At 43.0% G+C, this 21099-nt stretch overlaps 1 protein-coding gene across 2 annotated transcripts in view; it reads right to left on the reverse strand.

The window, feature by feature from the left end:
- The window catches only part of Wdr70 (WD repeat domain 70), a 239948-nt gene that overhangs the window by 10982 nt on the left and 207867 nt on the right, over window positions 1–21099 (reverse strand). For both annotated transcript variants that reach the window (XM_087618324.1, NM_001013909.1), the window contains exons 14-17: window positions 7403–7503; window positions 5602–5681; window positions 3929–4045; window positions 2610–2772 (exon numbers count right to left, since the gene is read on the reverse strand). In XM_087618324.1, the coding sequence (XP_087474450.1) occupies window positions 2610–2772; window positions 3929–4045; window positions 5602–5681; window positions 7403–7503 (461 nt within the window). The remainder of the gene's footprint in view (window positions 1–2609; window positions 2773–3928; window positions 4046–5601; window positions 5682–7402; window positions 7504–21099) is intronic.

The following is a 21099-nucleotide window of genomic DNA, read 5'->3' on the forward strand; positions in this document are numbered from 1 at the left end:
TATAGACTGTATCTCTGCTTTCTCCTCATTCTTTAGCTAATTGGTGGCTCTTTCCGAACAAGGTTTCTTATGGCTATAACAAACAGCTACTTCCTTACAAAGAGCAGAGCTGTCACAAGTACAACGCAGAAGCTTGTCTCATTGTCAATGATAATTAACTTAGCTGATCCTGCAGCATGTTGTGGAATCAGAGGGTGGGGAAGCCCTCCAAAGGGAGTGGGGCAGGTTGCACTGTTGAAAGAAGACAGGAGGTGCTTCTGTGAAGGACTATCTCCTGGCCAAAGCTGGACAATGTGAGCAACTAACCCAGGCTCAGAGTTTAACCCACAGAATAAAATAAGCATTTCAGAGTTCCCACTAATGTGAATAAAGCTCTGAAGACCAAAGCATAGGAGAAGGAACAACTTTCTTCAGGAGACTGCAGCAACAGAGACAGAAAACAGAAGGAAAGAGAAAACCACTACAAGACAAGTAGCACGGATGCCCCCACAGGCAAAGTAGTGTGAACAGAAGCTGAGGAAAGAGTATAAGGAGGAATGGGATCGGCAGGTTCCAGAACAGAGCCCTGAGAAATGTACTCATCGGAAACACAGATGACAGTTTCACAGGGGAGAAACTGAAACCAAGCAGCTACGGTCAGCATCATTACTAATGAGAATGTTAGCATCGGGAAACCCTCGATAGGACACACAGAGGGCTCTCTCCTGGTTCTTTTATAATCTATAAACCCAAATTAAAAGCTCACAGTATCACTGACCACTATCCATTAAAGACTCCAAGATCATGAAAGGCAAGAAATACTGAGAAACTCTTATGACTAAACTATTCTAACAGTGAAACACACCATATGCTTCTGGGATAAAGAAAGGACAGGAGAGGAAAATATGGTCAGGACCAAGGAAGGCGAGTAGCTTAGTCCATAGTACTGTACCAGTGTTAATCCTGTGATTGTAATGATCATGTATATGTATGTGCACATCACATACATATAAAATCTGTGAGTGAATGTATCTTTAAGTTATAACAATTATTAAAGGAAATTTCTTTGGAGTGTCAATTTTAAATCCATTATCGTTTGACAGAAAATAAAGCAATGTGGTTTTTATAAGGAATCAGAAGTAGAATAAATGGAAATGATATCAAGAGTAATAAAGTCCTACAGTTTATAAACAAGATTGTTAACAAAATAGCAGGCATTGTTCATGTACATTTCACCCTTAACACGGTCAGAAAGGGGTTTCCAGAAGGTCAGATGATGAAAATGCAGTTTAAATAAAGCTCCTTAACTCTAAGAGGGATATTTGAAAAGAAATTCTACTCATAAATATATTGTCAGGTTTAACAGTTGGCCAGTGGTGGCCACTACAGAGAATATCCAACTTATTACAGTCATGTAAGGTATTCGCATCTGCCTAAGTCTAAAACTAGTTCTAGTAAAAATTTCAAAAGCCAATAATTGAAAATTCAACAATAGTACTTTCCTTGGTGTAAATGTAGGTGGTGTGGCAGCATTAAAAACTATCACAAAATCACCCATGTAAAGCTGTTTGAGGGACTTTCTGAAAGGCCGCACTGTACAGGGAGGGCTATATATAGAGCTCCCTACCTGAGAACTAGCCTGAGTCAGGAGCAGGAGGATTGCTACAAGTTCAAAGCCGGCCTTGTTACACAGTGAGGTCCCAGCCAGCTGTGACTTCATAGAGACTATGGAAAAGCAAAACCAAAACAAAACCCCCAGTTCCTCTTAAGAGATAGGCGGGTCATGCCCCTTTCTTTGCTTGCTTTTAACTGCTCTTCACTGAGAAAACACAATCACCTTTAAAGTGTGAGGGAAGAGGAGCACGTAAGGCTTACTCTTGGCTTTAACTCTGACAACAAACGACTGCTGTTGCTCTCACCTCTCAGATGCTGGGATTACAGACCCTGCCATCACACCTACAGTTCCTGGAATCAGCCCTACAGATCTTGAACCATTCTTTGTGCACAAATAGAAAAGAAGTTAAAAACCTCCAAATACTATTGTTATGTTCTTCTCAATTCATTGGGAATAACAACTTCTCTATTTTTGTTTTTTATTTACTTTTTTGGCTTAAATGTATAGCTTTGTACACTCTAAGCACATACTTTACCACTGAGCGTCACTGCTAGTCCATGTTTCTGTTTTATTTATTTTATTTTTTTAATTTTTTTATTTTATTTAATGTATATGAGTACACCATCTCTGTCTTCAGATACACAAGAAGAGGGCTCCAGATCCTGTTCCAGATGGCTGTGAGCCACCCTGTGGCTGCTGGGGATTGAACTGAGGACCTCTGGAAGAGCAGTCAGTGCTCCTAACCGCTGAGCCATCTCTCCAGCCCTTTATTTTATTTTTAAAATGTATTATTACCATCATTGTGGGGGAGGTGTGCATAGCTGCACACACACGCACACACACGACATAGCGTGTATGTAGAGTTCAGAAGAAAATTCTGTAGACTCAGCTCTCTTTGCACCTTTCCGGAGTTTCCAGAGATGAACTAAGGTCACCCGGCCTGCAGACAAGTGCCTTCCTGACTAAGCCATCTCGTGAGAACCCACTTTTCTGCTCTAAACAGTGTTTTCCTTACTTGGAATACGCTGGCGAAACCCAGTATGGGTTATCTTCTGCTGCTTTGGCGTGACGCAAAATGGCTTCCCGGGGATTACTGTCGTCCGTCTTGTCCAAAGCAATGTTCTTAACAATATAGGAGGACAGGGTGCCCCCGTGGGTTCCAACTCGGCCACCACGACCTGTTTCAGAAAAAATCCCCGATTAGAGAGAGCGTGCACACATCTGTGTATGCTGTGTCCTGAGCTCAGATCTCAACAGTGCCTGCATCATCCCTGCACCTTTCCTTGGCCACAACTAAGAACATCAGCCTTCGACACCCCATAACATTTAAAAACAGAAGAGACATTAAAAAGGTTTTGGTTGCTTAATTTACAAAATGACACTGATTTTTAAAAAAGAAAAGACTATTTTCTTAAGGTCTATACTAAAAATTGCCCTAGCATGAACTTACTGATATTCAATTAAAAAACTTTTGGTCATCAGCTGCTAATTTAGCTTTAAACAAATGTATTTTAGGGTTTTACACACCCCATGCATGATATACTATAGATACTTTGCTCTATGTCCTGAGGGAAACAAGCCATGTGAACACATGGGCTCTCCCTACTTTTCTGCTGTGACTGTCTTGGCAGACAGCAAGCTTAGGGGCAAAGATCTGAATCTTGCTGGGTTTCTCACAGCCAGCATGTCAACCGAAATGGGTTGATATTTTAGCAAATTCTTATCTGAACTGATTTTTAGAAAGATAAACACATGATTAACCAAACAGAAGATAAATTTCATTAATTAAGAAGAAATTTTTTAAAAGACCAATTGCTACAGGATTTCTGTGCCAATAACTATTACAGCTTTAGAGGGAGGAGCTGGCCCTGCAGCTTCTCCTGCTTACAGGTTTCCTTCTACCTTCCAGAGCCACAGGCAGATCCATCCTATCTCACTGGACTAAGCCATGGCCAATCTCTGCTTTCTGGGAAACCTGATCTAGCTGGGATCCCGGGCTAGGAGACCGACAGTAAGCCAATATTGAGAGTAGCTGTTCATCAGTGCCTTCCAAGGAGCCCCAGGGTTCCACTGAGGTCACCCCAGGCTCAAGCTAGGGAGGAAAGCGCCCTAGGTGCCCTTTCTATCTCACCACTGCATCTCTGCAAGCTCTACACATGGCCATTCTGGTGCTAGTCAAGGAAACATCTGACGACCACCAGTGTCTCTGAGGATCAGGAAGAATGCAGGCCCTAAAGCTCTTTCCGACCCATATCAATGATACTACCCTGTCATTCATGTCAACGACACTGCCCTGACCCCACCCCCTGCCAGACACCCAGCTGCTTCAGTCACCTGGGCCTGCTACAGGAGGTTCTGGTTTGTGTGACTTCAGGGGGTCCAGTCTGTCCTTCTCCAGCTGTTTCCTCGTACTTCGTTGGCGGGGCTCACGGAACATGGGCAAGGCGTGAGCTGTGAGAAGTCACATTTGAAAAATTTCATTATAATAATAACCCTTCATCCAAAAACATAGCTAATGCATGACTAACTGAAACATGAAATGGAAATCATAATGATAGCCTTCACTTAATAATAAAAGACAGGCTTACTGTAACCAATTAGCCAATTTTGTTTGATACCAGACTCATTGTTCACCTCTGCTGGCAGCGAATGGCACTCAGGAAACGCTGTCAAACACTGTCATGGAAACACTGATGAGTCTCATCTCCCTAACCATGGGTTAAAGCTCTACTTCCGTGGTCTTTGAAAAGAAACACTTAATAGAACCATTTTTTTATTTTTTCTTAGGGGACCCAACTATGAATAAACACCAACAATGTGCCTGTCAGTTCTCAAGTTTCTTTAGAAGCCTGACAAACACGGCAATCACTTCACAAGTTACTGAAATGTGACCCCCTCTCAGCTGAGGGGTGAAAACACAGAGTGACCACAAGGGAGGGAGGGGCACTTAGCCCTCCTTCCACATGGTTGGTATACAAAACAAGAGGGTAACACAGGTACAACTACTATTCAACTACTGTCAGGTGTTCATGAAAAAAAATATGGACTTAAGAGAAAACCATGTAACATTTGGGGAACAGAATTATTGCAGAGTATTAAATAGCTATCTTCTTATTGACCTGGAATTTCTTGCAGTCATTAAATACAGATTTAAACGTGTTTTAAAAGAGAAAACATTTTCAGGGGACTGGGAAAGAGAAAGGTTATAATCTAAATGAAACACTGTAACACCCCCAAACCCTTCCAGGTCCCCTATCAGATCCTCTGACTCTCTTCCATCCAGGCCAGTCTGCATGGCTCACCGTGCCTGCCTTGAGTCAGGGAAGTGAGGCACATTAGTCCTCATCGCTCCTGTCAGGCAACATGACACACAGTATTTTTAGGTGGGAAAAATCTCCCTTTTACTTCCCACGACTGAGGGGATTTAAGTAGGCCACATGTGATCAAATGAGCAGGACTAGCTATGACCCCAATTTTAACACTTCCTGGCCTCTTACAGGTCTGAGGTTGTGGTTTCAGAACATAGACCTGTCAGATTAATAGGGTTGTACGACCCACCTGAGAGAAAACACTCAGCCCCAGACAGTTCATTTTACAAAGAGACTCCATGTTAGCGCATGGCCCTGGATTCCTTGTCTAATCTCACTGAGGAATTCATGCTCAGCATCACACTGCAGGTCCATGGTGTAGGACAGAGTCAGGCCTCCTGAGTCTGTTCATTCACAGGATAATATGTTAGTCTTTCAAACACTGTAACAGACTGATGCATGCAGCTCAGGCAGGTGCTTCCCATTGGGGTAGGGAGTTACATGTGGCAAGCCTCATTTTTGCAAAAAAAAAAAAGAATCAAGAAGCTAAAGTGATGGTGTCATGTGACTTGTACCTGTGTCCACATGATAGGACATGATGTAACGGATGCCACAACCCTAGACTTTTCTGATTTCAAACCAAGTAATGAACAAGAGCACAGAGAAGAGCAGTGTGAGACAGGAATGCTGACAACTTACGGGTGATGATGTAGTCCTGGGTTAGTGTCTCGGCTTGTTTTGCCTTCCTCTGGGTTTTAACCACACATAATTTTGCTCCCCTATGATGAGTTAAAACAAATTATTTTCTTTAGTGCATTTTAGGAACAGGTAGAGGTGAAACACTAAATTTCTGGTTCTACCAGAGACTGTCTCAAAGAAATCTAACACACACACACACACACACACACACACACACACACACACACACACACATACACACACGCATACACACATACCCCTCTCTACCTCCACCTCTGTATGTAGTAGACCCAGCAGATGCAGGTAATACTGAAACATTAGAAGATCTTGGCCAATTCATTTTTTAAATTAATTTTAATCCATGCAAAACATGGTTTTGTTGTAGCATTTTCATTAATCGTGAGATGTTTTTAGAAACAGTCTGTGCAGAGCATCCTGTCAAGACCTTGCCTTTCTGAGATGGGGTCTTGGTGACAATGAACTTTCAGAAATTCACATCTATCAGTCTCCCACCAAGTAAAAGAGAGAGAGGTGTCAAAGCACGAGGGACACTAATTTAAAGAGAGATCCACAAAAGTAACTTAAAAACATAACATGTTAAAGAAATTTTAAGTCAGGCAAAGTCATAGGATTCCATTTTTAGCCTATGTTCCAGATGAAAGCAACCAGGGTCCTACACCCAGCAGGAGCCAGCATGGCGTATGTCCATATCTCAAACGCATGATTCTAAGCTGGATATGCCTGGTGGCATTGCTCAGGGGCTACAGTCTGATTAACCAAAGGCCCACTTTTGATCTTATCTTTCCTTAGGGATACCAAGCTGTCTCTCTGAAGAAAACACACATAAGCAAATCTTCCAGACCCCAAGTGAAGATAGCACCTTTCAAATGGGTGTCGCGATACAAGGCTGGCATTTTTTTTTTTTTTTGAGGGATGGACTACCTCCACACAATTAACATTTTTACTTTATTAATAAACAAAATCCTGCTTATTCTTAAATATCATTTTACAACTTCCTTTATAGGGCAAAGGTTTCAATACTAGTTCAGAAAACTCTGAAGACAGGATTATCCACTTCTAATTAGAGTAAAGTTATGGTCAGTGAAGGTTCATTCATAGAGATTAGCGCTCCTTCCCTTAGGGAGGATGGAAGGCCTCACACAGGACTACAGGGAAGGGCACAGGTTGAGCATGTGAGTCTGTTCATTCACAGACATGGGAAGGACCGTTTCCCAAAGAAAGTGGAAATACCTGTGAACTAGGTGAGCCTCTCCAGTTTCCAGATTTTGGGATTAAATTGATTTGCTTATGTTTGACCTGAGGTGAGTTAAGGGCCCATGAAAGTTCATGTGCAATCCCTTTCAGTCAGCACAGCATAACCTTGTCAAATACACAAAGTAGTGACCGCTAAAAGCCCCCCAAAAAGGTAAGGCAGAACCACTACTGCTGCTGTACCCTGTGAGTGGCCAGTCCTGTTTGCTAGTCCCTCACATCTATCTCTGCTCATGCCTCTGTCCAGGGAGTACCGGGCGAGCAGGACTCCCCCCACCCTGCACTCAACATTTCAGCCAAAGGACTGCAAATCCCCAGGCAACTTTCACTTTGAATTCAATGCAGATCAAGGGTGAGATCTAAATCCCATTTAAAGCACAATGTTAGGAGTCTGAGGCTTTACTGTGTACCAGCTGCCTTTTCTAAAAGGGCGGATCCCCATCAAAGGGGGATGAGTAAAAGCCAGGGTGAACCCAAGCCTCCCCCAGTTGTTGTCATCCATCTCAAACAGGCCATTCCCATGAAATACCTCTGACTCTTGTTGGGGTCGTAGTACACTTTTGCCAATCCATTTCCAGTTCCAACCATGATCTGGTTCAGCTTTGGATGCCATAGGCAGCGGACCACACTCTAAAAAGGACAGGTATAGAAGTCAAGTCTGGTCACCAAAAAAAAAAAAAAAAAGAGGGGACAGGCAGAATCCTGCTGGTGCTTTGACAGTCAATTTACTAAGGAGTCAAGTACTGGCCCAAGAGAAACCCAGAACTTCTCAGATATCTTCTAAATCATAGCATTGCATTCTGTAAATGAAGTTCACCTCACCTCTAATCATCCACGTGAAATCCTACAAAAACACAAGGCACTCATTTCTGTTCATCACCCCCTTTTCTGGATAACCCCGGAACCACAGTTAGGCAGCCCAGTTCCAAGGTGAGGCTGGCACTATGGAATGCTGGCTCCCTGTGAAGCTCACCACCACCACCACGGCAAACTTAGATCTGGTTCTCACGCTTTTACACACACTATGTCCCGCTGGACTCAGATTGAGGCCAGGTGGTTATTGTTTTTAGTTCACAGAGATCCAAGTCTCATTAAGATTTTCTACAAAGAGCACATATTGGTAGACAATTAATAATCTCTCCCTGCCTATGAAACAAAACAGCAAAGCCATGGCAGAAATAAAGCAGATATCACTTGCAAAGCCTTGATATTATCCTGACGGTTAACTATTTAAAGAGGTGCCTCATTGGAAGCTATGGCCCTCTGAATTCATGTCTGGTGAGGGACAACTGGTACTCTGGGGTCCCACAGAACCTGAGTTCTGAGTTCTCACAAGCTGTTTTCAATTTTCTTGGGGTAGGAGAGAAGACAAGAGGGACAACATAAAGAGAATCAAGGGGGTGGGGGTGGGGGCTCCAAGCTGACACTGGGAAGCACAAACACCATACACCAAGCTGTACAGACCTCATCTGGAGCAAGATGAGGGAGGCACTGATTCACACTGACAGATGCCCGTTTCCTGCACACATGCATAAGGACTAAAGGGGAAGGGGTACAACCAGGCACCGACATTTGAGGTCCTCACAGTTAAATCAAAGCATTGCAGCCCTGTTTCCTGAAGCTGACCTTCATTAGTCCTAGTCTTTAACCCCACTCTTTAAGAAGGAATACGGGGAAACTCTGACTCTCACCTGACTGGAGATAGTTAAATGGCTACAAACCCTTTTCTGATACTCCACACTTATGGAAGAAGATAAAAGGAGCATGCAAGTTGCTAATTCACATCCAGCAATACTCCAAGATGGTTTGTAAGCTATACACCACTGAAATGGACTGAGTCATTCCAGAGTCAGTGTTTGCATTTCTCCTATGGAAGGGGGTGGGGTGGGGTAAGCCCAAAGGGCAGGCTTTCACATTTCCTTAGCTATCATTTCACCGTCTTCCTCAAATCTACAGCGCTGCTCTCAATGTCTGCTAACAAGTGTTAAAAAGCAAACCACACAACAGTAACAGGAGAAACACTTGAACCATTTGAATCACTTGCATCCCTTACACTTGACAGCTCCTTTCTAATGTTCTCCCCTTTCACACATATCTGGTTAGCTATGAGGAGGGGAGAATGTGTGTACCTCAGTGCATGCTCAGAGATCAGAGGGCAGAGGACAGAGGAGTCCATTCTCCCCTTCCACAATATGGATGGCTTCCAGGGATTTAACTCAAGTCATCAGACTTGGTGGCAAGCCCCCTTACCTGCTAGCCCTTATACTAGACCCTCTCTTTCACTTACCCTTCCTCAGTCCTTCCCAGTCACTGCTGCTTTATGCACGTGTCCATGGAAGCTACTTTAGGATGCATATGCATTAAAGTCATATTTTCTGCCCAATAAAACAGCTCCAGGTTGGCAAGGCAGAATTAATATGTTGACAGTATTTTTTAGGTGCTCTGCCATTGAGACTATAGTGACAACTGTACCTAGACCACTGGGCACTTCCTGGTTAGGTATAGGAAGCATGAGAAAAGCCAAAGAGACAACTTCCTAACACTGTGTCTATGTAACCCTACTTAGGGTAAGTTCCCTGAGCTGAAACCGTCTCTGGTCTCTGCTTAAATGATATCACCTTTAGCCACCTTATTTCAAACCATAGCCCTTTAACTCTGTTCTCTTGGCTCCCCTTTGGCCATAGCACATTCTCTTCATTACAGAATAGGATGTTTTTATTACTTTTGCTATGTCTTCCTCAACTAGAATTCATGTCCCATGGCCAGAGACCTGGATTGGTTTTGTTTGGCAGTCTATTCCAGGTCTTTAGATTAGTGTCTGGTACTCTTACTCATGTAAGTTAAAAACTACATGTCACCTACCCCTGAATGGGTTACTTTGTTAAGCATAGTTGGGGACAATTTTCAATTTAAGAACTATCCCTCTCCATGAGGAAGAATTTGATTTCTGTCTATCATTACTATAACCAACCATCATACACCCAGCGGGGTTGGCTCCTTCCTTCTGTGTCCTGGAGAGAATATGTGTATGAACCAGAGAGCAGGAAAAGGGGCCAAGGGGCTTCAGGACCTTCAGAGCCCCAGATACCATGCATGGTCCCAGGACAATGTCAGAGACATGGCTCTAGAGCTCTTTCTCTTCCTTGGTTCTCTACAGGTCTGGCTAAACAGTTACTGGTTCTCAAATATGTTTTCAAGTAAGCACGGTGCAGAACTGGAAAAGATCCACAATGTAGGCCTGATAAATTCCAAGACACTCAGCCAAATAGGCAGTTTCCAGGGGCAGCAGGTTACTATTACTCGCTCCCTTTCCCCCGAGGGTGTAAATGTTAGAGAGGCAACTGCTCAGGCCAACAGACCTACGTCGGGTTGCTTTCCAGGGAGTCTGAAGACATTTCACCTCTATTCCTGCTCAGATCCTTTATTTCTAGAGCTCCAAGAACACCCCACATGACTGCTCAACATTAGCCAGCAGAGACAAGCACATTTACCCTCTTCTCCCGAGAAGACAGGGAAATGCAAGTAAGAGCCCTTGAACTAAACAGTTAGTCCAGAGACCACTCCACTGTGGCACTGAGTCACCAAGGCAGCCAATGAGGGGCCTGTGAGCAGACTAGCTTAGGCACAGGACACTTGAGGCTCAATTACCTTAAGACTGGTTATTAATCAAATACTACAGGGATTCCAAAACACAGAGTGAAGAAACAGAGTTCAAAGTCAAAGGTGGGTGGGCCTTTTTTTGTTTATTAATATTTATTGTGTGTGTTTAGCTGACCTTTGTAAACTTTGCAGCTAATGTGCCTCCATACTTTGTCCTGTCAAGGAAATGCATCTTGTAGCAGAGAGCTGGCCATTTGCCAAACCAAACAATCCCTGAGTCCGGCGGCTACAAGTGGAGTTGCCACACTGCTAACTTGTCAAACATGCATACTGGGCTTTGCTCAACAACAATGGACACGTGCCTGCTAGGAGCCCAGAACCATCAGAAGACAGATGAGCTATAAATACAAAGGGAGTGCAATCACTCATTTAACCAAACAGCCCAAACTCCTTCATCCTCTCTTTAAGAGATGCCTCTTTGGTTAACATGGCTGGACCTATGACATGTACTGAACAATGCTGCAAAGGGAGGGAAGGGACATTCCCGAATCAAGGGACCAGAGACATCCCAGAAACAGCAGACCTACAGAACGAGAGAGACAGGCTTTACCTCATATTACAGCAGCCTGGTGGCAGAAGGCTCCTGCCTTGTAAGAGGGGCTCTGGATTTGGTCTGCATATGTATAATCTGCCTAATGGAGCCGAGAGAGAGCGTCTTATTCCATCACTAATCCACTTCATCTTACGTGTGAGTCAACTGATGGCTACGCTTAGTGTCAAAGCTTAACTCCGCTCTGGCCGAGGCTACGCTCTATTTGTTTTAATCCAAAACTCACCCAGCATGCAGAGTGACCACAAACTGCCCCGGAAGTACTGAGCTCTAGCAGCTGCCACCAGGAGATTGTAAGTAACGATGGAAATCAAAAGGAAGATGGCCAGGATCAGTTACAGCACACAGATGTGCTCAACACAGAGATCCTCTATCCCTGCAGAGACCAAACGGAAGAGGAGAGACAAAGAGAGCAGCCTACACTATCAACATGCCACGGTTCCAAAGCAGAGAGTCTGGAATTACCCCTTAGCAAAAGTGAGATGGCCACAAAAACTCCAAATAATTATCTCTATGGTTTTCTGTGAAACCATGGAAATGAGGCGGGGAGGGAGAGAAAGCAGTGACTAGACATGAATTTTAGGACATGTGGGAAAGGAACTGTGAGGTACCTGGAACTTTATATTATTATTAATTTATTTTTATTACATTTACTTTTTTATGTATAGAGGGCACATGTACTATGGCAAAAATAAAAAAAGTCAGAGGATGAGTTTTGGAAGACAGTCTTCTCTTTCCACTGTGTACAGCTGGGGTACTGCCCCAGGCCATCAGGTTAGGCGGCAAATGTCTCCCCACTGAGCCATCTCACGGGCCTTGGGAGTTTATATAAGTTGATATAACTGAGTCTTTACAAAATTAGTAACGTCATTCCATCTCATAGATGAAAAACACCAAACAAACAAAGTAAGCTGAGACTGGGAGAGGCAATGCTTCCGGCTTACATAACGTGCAGACAGGAGGGAATGGGCCGGTAACTCCAGCTCTGCGGCTCATCCTTAGACCATGCACCATGCGGTGGAGCCTGGTACTGGACAGTGAACAAAACTGGGAGGTTCCAATTGTTCCAAACCTTTCTAACTCAGAACTAGAACCTTATCAGGTTGATTTTTGAAAGGAAAAAGGAGGCTGATCCTGTGGCTCAGAGGAAGAATGAGAATGCTTGCTAGAATTCAAGTACCTTCCATTTGATGCCCAGAAATGCAAGGAGATGGGGAGCAGATGGCATCACTGAGTCAAGAACAAAAATCCAGGCTCACAGATGTTGTTACAAAAGAGCTCAATGCCTGAGTAACACCTTAGATATGTGTGGTGCGTCTGTCTAAACGGCACCATTGAAGACGAGCCAGCATCCTGATCATTCTATGCCGTAAACGTGTTCTGTCAGACACCATGTCCTGATCCGGCCTAGCTGCTGACCCTCACTGAATACCACACCCCATCTGTGATTTTCACGTTTGGTTTCTGCGTCGTGGAAGTAGAAGAAAGAAGCAAACCCGATTCCCTGGGAGAATAAGCACGCTCAGCGACTTCCAGTAACCAGCCTTTGCCTGTTCAGAAGAGAGATGCCTGTGCAGCCCTGTGTGCGAAGCCTTAGCGCGCTGCCACCTTGCGTCTCCAAGTGTGTGCGCCTCATCTCAGTGTGAGACGCCCTGAGCAAGAACCCTAGTCCCTCACACAGCCCCATTTCCACTCCAACAACATGAAAGAAACGATCATGAACCAGGAAAAACTTGACAAAATGCAGGCACAAGTACGCATTGGTGGGAAAGGAACTGCTCGTAGAAAGAAGGTGGTTCCCAGAACGGCCACAGTGGACAACAAAAAAACTGTACTTTTCCTTAAAGAAGTTAGGGGTAAACAATACCTCTGGTATTGAAGAGGTGAACATGGTTACAAACCAGGGAACAGGGAAGCATTTTAACAACCCTAAAGTTCAGCAAACACCTCCCCCATGACAGGCCACGGGAGACAAAGCAGCTTCCCCGCATCCTCAGCCAGCTTAGTGCAGTCTGATTAGTTAGGGGAGACCGGCTGAAGCTCTGTCCGACAATCTGTGGATGGAAAAGCACCACTTGCTCTTGGAGAGGAGGAGGATGGTGAAGTTCCAGACCTGGTGGAGAACTGTGGTGAGGCCTCTAAGGATGAGGTAAACTGACTGAAGGCAGAAGTCCCAGGAGCTGCTGCTTTGTATCATCACTACTTTCTAAATGCTTTTTGTTTATGGATCTGATAAAATATAGATTTCTAATATTTTTAAGCCCAGTCCCCCTGGACACTGCAGCTATTTTTGGTTTTTGCTTATTCCTAATTCATTCTTTGCAGCAAACTAAGTTGAAGAAGTCTGGGAATAAGGTTTGGAAACAGTTAATAAAATTCTTTGCCTTTTTTTGTTTTGTAAAAAAAAAAGCCTTAGCATTGTGGGTGGCCATCCCAGGACGACCCATTACATTTAAGCATGAACTGACCCATAGATCAAGGTGTCAGCCCAAACAAATGAAGGATGACAGATGGAAACAGGAAGGTACTAGAGAAAAAGCACTTGTTCGGTTCTTCCCGGCTATTCGTCTCCTCCCTGTTCCCCACATGCTCCCTCAGTGCCAAGGACCAGCCTCAGCTTGAAGATGGGCTCTGAGAGAAGGGGTGTCTGAAAGCGAAAACAAGTGTGTTCAAGTCTGCAGCCTAGTTTCTGCTTGAGATGGCTCCCTAGATAGGTCTCTGTAGATAGCTCTTGGCTCTGTGGTCGGCTCCACTCGAGACAGCCTTTCAGGTCTGTCTCTGTCTGTCTCTGTCTCTGTCTCTGTCTCTCTTTCTCTCTCTCTCTCCCTCCTCCCCTCTTCCTCTCTCCCCCCCTCCTCTCTCTCTCTCTCTCTCTCTCTCTCTCTCTCTCTCTCTCTCTCTCTCTCTCTGTGTGTGTGTGTGTCTGTCTGTCTGTCTGTCTGTCTTCTGCTCTGCTCTGGACAGCTTTTCCTTGCTATTCTAAAAAACTCTCTGGTTGAGACAGCTCTCTCTGCTAGTAAAAATTCTAAAGCTCTCTGAATAATTCACAGGTTTTCCAACCAAAGTCAGAAAAGCTGCTATTAAAAAAGTTCTTGAATTTTTAGACCAAGTCACAAATGCTGTAAGAAAAATTCTAAAAGTAATTCCTAGGTTTTCCTATCAAAATTAGAAAGCCAGAAAAAAAATTCAAAACTGCTGTGTTTGCTCTTCAGTTCAGACAGCCTTCTCTGGAAGATAGCTGCTAGAAAACACTCTAAAACAGCCATGTCCGTCTCTAAGTAATTCAGAAATCCTGTAGAAAAGAAGCTAAAAGAGCTATGAAAATTTTTAAAGAAGCTGTGCCCATGAATTTTCCAACCAAAATCAGAAATCCTGTTTTTAAAGAAAAACCTCGAAGAGCTGTGTTCGCTCTCCAGAGATCTCCAGACAGCTCAGTTCTTGTTTTTGGTCTTTGGAGACAGAGTCTCGCTGTGCAGCCCTGGCCTGGAACTTACTACATAGCCCAAGCTGTAGGAAGATCTCACTTCCTGTGATCGTCCTGTTTCTGCTCTCAGGTTCTGCAATCAGAGGTGAGGGCCAGCATAGCTGGCTTCTCTGCACGTATCTACCCTTTTATTCATGCATACCCCAATTTTAAGACGGTCCTACCATAGGCCATTTTTCTTGGAAATATTTCCCTTTCTCTGTTCCATATAATTGTTCTTTTAATAAACCAGACAGAAGCCTGACTGTGTCAAGAAGAGGAGCTGGAGCTCGCTCATGGAGCAACAGAAGTGAGCGAGGCAGTGTTGTTCTGCAATACCTGACAGTACAGAGGTACTCAGCCTTCCCGGTGCTGCACCCTTTAACATAGTTCCTCATATTGTGGTGACCCCAACCATAAACTTATTTTCGTTGCTACTTTATAGCTATAATGCTGCTACTGCTATGAATTGTAATGTAATATCTGTGTTTTCTGATGGTCTTAGGTGACCCCTGTGAAAGGGTCATAGGTTATGACTCCATAGGTCATGCATTACCCATAGGTTGAAAACCACTGCTACAGAGACACTGTACTTTCCAGATTTCCATATAATCATACATTAATTCCAATCAAACCCAAGGAAAACATATCTATTAAGTTGAACTTACTTTAGATGGTGCTATGAAGTTGAGGTAACCACTAAAGTAGTAAAAATCTGGAACCTGGTAGTTGTCCTTGATACTAAATGAACCACATCTGTATTTGATAATAAACTTGCTTGAAGAATTTCATCACAAGAAAAAGTTCTCAGAGAAAATAGAATGTCTCTTGGGTAAAACAAATTAAATAAAATTTCCCTCATCTAATCCAAAACAACCAATGCTAGCTTGCTCCAATGCAGAACTTGAGAAGAAAGTGTGAAGACAGAAGAATAAATAATTACTGGAGAAAGTCTGGTGGATACGATCATGGATGAGAGCTGGGGAGAGGAGACAAGAGCACTCGGAAGCTGTAAACCACAAGGGCACAGGTGCGTGGTCTTCCTGCACGGCTCGGAGACGAGAGGCCCGACAGGGGGAGTCCACCTCGCACATCTCCACACATTGGGCATGGCAGGGGTTACTGTCATTCCAGGACATGGAGGCCTCAGACCCAAATGGCATTTGAGGTCCTGGAACCTCAGGCTAATCACTTCTGGCAAAGAATGGTCATATTTCTGGATATTACATGGATATTACCATTCATGAGGACCAGCTTGCCGAGGGGATAGTCAACAGCCTGTTTCCCTGAAGGCTATAAAGCTGATTTCATATTCTTCTAGTCGAAGGGAACCAAATCTAATCTTTTATTTTTTTAAATCTTTCCCTGTCAATTACGTTTTTAAAATGTGTTTTTACTTTATTATAAAAAATTGGAAATAAACAAAAACATCACACAGCAAGATTAGCCAGATCCAAAGCCTATAGAACTTAACGAGCTTATGTGCAATAAGAACTGGTGCTGTGGTCTTACAGCAATTTTATTATCTTGGAGTTTGTTTCTTCACACAACCAGACACTTCCAGTGGTCAAATTTTTACAACCTGATCAAAATTGTTACAACCTAATAGTCACAGACTCATTTATCAATATTTAGAGATAAACAGAATAACAACAACAACAACCATCAGTCCTTTGTTTATCTGAACAAAACTATGTCTATCTTAGTATAAAACATACTGAGTCTCTAGCTACTAAGTAAAAAATATATGTGTGATTAAAGACTGGAAATAGTTAATCAAGAAAAACTTTAAAGAAATGAAAAAAGGTTAGACTTTCTCTGTATAGGTGAGCTATACAGGGTATTAAAATAACATTATTTATCTAAGAGTACAAGTAAAGATGTTTAAGATATATTGTTTTATTTAGCCTTTTGGGAATCTTGAAAACTCCTTCTACAAGACTGTTATCTAGCAGAGAGCCCGTGGGCAGCACCCCGAGAGCAAACTTGAGCCTTGGGACCACAGGTAAGACCAACTTGTCTGCTGCAAGAAAGCTGCCTGGTGAAATCGGGACACACAGAGGCAGAATTCCTCTAGGACCGGGCACGTCCTGTGTTTACCGGAAGTCCCACACCTGAGAATCCCGGCCCACAGCAGCTCTCTGCTCCCAGACCCCGTGGGAAAGAGAGCTCACCGCCTGGTCAGGTGGGCACTCCTGAGGCTGCAGAGCGGAAGAGACCACCAACACTGCCCACCCTGCCCACATCCCTGGCCCAAGAGGAAACTGTATAAGGCCTCTGGGCTCCCGTGGGGAAGGGCCCAGGAGCGGCAGGACCCCTGCCTGAGACACCGCCGGAACCTGAAGGAAACACACCAGATAAACAGTTCTCTGCACCCAAATCCCGTGGGAGGGAGAGCTAAACCTTCAGAGAGGCAGACAAGGCTGGGAAACCAGAAGAGACTGCTCTCTGCACACACATCTCAGACGCCAGAGGAAAACACCAAAGGCCATCTGGAACCCTGGTGCACTGAAGCTCCCAGAAGGGGCGGCACAGGTCTTCCTGTTGCTGCAGCCGCAAAGAGCCCGTGGGCAGCACCCCGCGAGCGAACTTGAGCCTCGGGACCACAGGTAAGACCAACTTGTATGCTGCAAGTGACCTGCCTGGTGGACTCAAGACACAGGCCCACAGGAACAGCTGAAGACCTGTACAGAGGAAAAACTACACGCCTGAAAGCAGAACACTCTGTCCCCATAACTGGCTGAAAGAAAACAGGAAAACAGGTCTACAGCACTCCTGACACACAGGCTTATAGGACAGTCTAGCCACTGTCAGAAATAGCAGAACAAAGTAACACTAGAGATAATCTGATGGCAAGAGGCAAGCGCAGGAACCCAAGCAACAGAAACCAAGACTACATGGCATCATCGGAGCCCAATTCTCCCACCAAAACAAACACGGAATATCCAAACACAACAGAAAAGCAAGATCTAGTTTCAAAATCATATTTGATCATGAGGCTGGAGGACTTCAAGAAAGACGTGAAGAACTCCCTTAGAGAAACACAGGAAAACATTAATAAACAAGTAGAAGCCTACAGAGAGGAATCGCAAAAATGCCTGAAAGAATTCCAGGAAAACATAAATAAACAAGTAGAAGCCCATAGAGAGGAGACACAAAAATCCCTGAAAGAATATCAGGAAATCATGAATAAACAAGTAGAAGCCCATAGAGAGGAGTCACAAAAATCCCTGAAAGAATTCCAGGAAAACACAAACAGTTGAAGGAATTAAAAATGGAAATAGAAGCAATCAAGAAAGAACACATGGAAACAACCCTGGATATAGAAAACCAAAAGAAGAGACAAGGAGCTGTAGATACAAGCTTCACCAACAGAATACAAGAGATGGAAGAGAGAATCTCAGGAGCAGAAGATTCCATAGAAATCATTGACTCAACTGTCAAAGATAATGTAAAGCAGAAAAAGCTACTGGTCCAAAACATACAGGAAATCGAGGACTCAATGAGAAGATCAAACGTAAGGATAATAGGTATAGAAGAGAGTGAAGACCCAGCTCAAAGGACCAGTAAATATCTTCAACAAAATCATAGAAGAAAACTTCCCTAACCTAAAAAAAGAGATACCCATAGGCATACAAGAAGCCTACAGAACTCCAAATAGATTGGACCAGAAAAGAAACACCTCCCGTCACATAATAGTCAAAACACCAAACGCACAAAATAAAGAAAGAATATTAAAAGCAGTAAGGGGAAAAGGTCAAGTAACATATAAAGGCAGACCTATCAGAATCACACCAGACTTCTCGCCAGAAACTATGAAGGCCAGAAGATCCTGGACTGATGTCATACAGACCCTAAGAGAACACAAATGCCAGCCCAGGTTACTGTATCCTGCAAAACTCTCAATTAACATAGATGGAGAAACCAAGATATTCCATGACAAAACCAAATTTACACAATATCTTTCCACAAATCCAGCACTACAAAGGATAATAAATGGTAAAGCCCAACATAAGGAGGCAAGCTATACCCTAGAAGAAGCAAGAAACTAATCGTCTTGGCAACAAAACAAAGAGAATGAAAGCACACAAACATAACCTCACATCCAAATATGAATATAATGGGAAGCAATAATCACTATTCCTTAATATCTCTCAACATCAATGGCCTCAACTCCCCAATAAAAAGACATAGATTAACAAACTGGATACGCAACGAGGACCCTGCATTCTGCTGCCTACAGGAAACACACCTCAGAGACAAAGACAGACATTACCTCAGAGTGAAAGGCTGGAAAACAATTTTCCAAGCAAATGGTCAGAAGAAGCAAGCTGGAGTAGCCATTCTAATATCAAATAAAATCAATTTTCAACTAAAAGTCATCAAAAAAGATAAGGACGGACATTTCATATTCATCAACGGAAAAATCCACCAAGATGAACTCTCAATCCTAAATATCTATGCCCCAAATACAAGGGCACCTACATATGTAAAAGAAACCTTACTAAAGTTCAAAACACACATTGCACCTCACACAATAATAGTGGGAGATTTCAACACCCCACTCTCATCAATGGACAGATCATGGAAACAGAAATTAAACAGAGATGTAGACAGACTAAGAGAAGTCATGAGCCAAATGGACTTAACGGATATTTATAGAACATTCTATCCTAAAGCAAAAGGATATACCTTCTTCTCAGCTCCTCATGGTACTTTCTCCAAAATTGACCATATAATTGGTCAAAAAACGGGCCTCAACAGGTACAGAAAGATAGAAATAATCCCATGCGTGCTATCGGACCACCACGGCCTAAAACTGGTCTTCAATAACAATCAAGGAAGAATGCCCACATATACGTGGAAATTGAACAATGCTCTACTCAATGATAACCTGGTCAAGGAGGAAATAAAGAAAGAAATTAAAAACTTTTTAGAATTTAATGAAAATGAAGGTACAACATACCCAAACTTATGGGACACAATGAAAGCTGTGCTAAGAGGAAAACTCATAGCGCTGAGTGCCTGCAGAAAGAAACAGGAAAGAGCATATGTCAGCAGCTTGACAGCACACCTAAAAGCTCTAGAACAAAAAGAAGCAAATACACCCAGGAGGAGTAGAAGGCAGGAAATAATCAAACTCAGAGCTGAAATCAACCAAGTAGAAACAAAAAGGACCATAGAAAGAATCAACAGAACCAAAAGTTGGTTCTTTGAGAAAATCAACAAGATAGATAAACCCTTAGCCAGACTAACGAGAGGACACAGAGAGTGCGTCCAAATTAACAAAATCAGAAATGAAAAGGGAGACATAACTACAGATTCAGAGGAAATTCAAAAAATCATCAGATCTTACTATAAAAACCTATATTCAACAAAACTTGAAAATCTTCAGGAAATGGACAATTTCCTAGACAGATATCAGGTACTGAAGTTAAATCAGGAACAGATAAACCAGTTAAACAACCCCATAACTACTAAGGAAATAGAAGCAGTCATTAAAGGTCTCCCAACCAAAAAGAGCCCAGGTCCAGACGGGTTTAGTGCAGAATTCTATCAGACTTTCATAGAAGACCTCATACCAATATTATCCAAACTATTCCACAAAATTGAAACAGATGGATCACTACCGAATACCTTCTACGAAGCCACAATTACTCTTATACCTAAACCACACAAAGACACAACAAAGAAAGAGAACTTCAGACCAATTTCCCTTATGAATATCGACGCAAAAATACTCAACAAAATTCTGGCAAACCGAATCCAAGAGCACATCAAAACAATCATCCACCATGACCAAGTAGGCTTCATCCCAGGCATGCAGGGATGGTTTAATATACGGAAATCCATCAACGTGATCCATTATATAAACAAACTGAAAGAACAAAACCACATGATCATTTCATTAGACACTGAGAAAGCATTTGACAAAATTCAACACCCCTTCATGATAAAAAGTCCTGGAAAGAATAGGAATTCAAGGCCCATACCTGAACATAGTAAAAGCCATATACAGCAAACCAGTTGCTAACATTAAACTAAATGGAGAGAAACTTGAAGCAATCCCACTAAAATCAGGGACTAGACAAGGCTGCCCACTCTCTCCCTACTTATTCAATATAGTTCTTGAAGTTCTAGCCAGAGCAATCAGACAACAAAAGGAGGTCAAGGGGATACAGATCGGAAAAGAAGAAGTCAAAATATCACTATTTGCAGATGATATGATAGTATATTTAAGTGATCCCAAAAGTTCCACCAGAGAACTACTAAAGCTGATAAACAACTTCAGCAAAGTGGCTGGGTATAAAATTAACTCAAATAAATCAGTTGCCTTCCTCTATACAAAAGAGAAACAAGCCGAGAAAGAAATTAGGGAAACGACACCCTTCATAATAGACCCAAATAATATAAAGTACCTCGGTGTGACTTTAACCAAGTAAGTAAAAGATCTGTACAATAAGAACTTCAAGACACTGAAGAAGGAAATTGAAGAAGACCTCAGAAGATGGAAAGATCTCCCATGCTCATGGATTGGCAGGATTAATATAGT

The sequence above is a fragment of the Rattus norvegicus genome, chromosome 2, assembly GCF_021556685.1.
Source record: "Rattus norvegicus strain SHRSP/BbbUtx chromosome 2, alternate assembly SHRSP_T2T, whole genome shotgun sequence".
Lineage (NCBI taxonomy): Eukaryota > Metazoa > Chordata > Mammalia > Rodentia > Muridae > Rattus > Rattus norvegicus.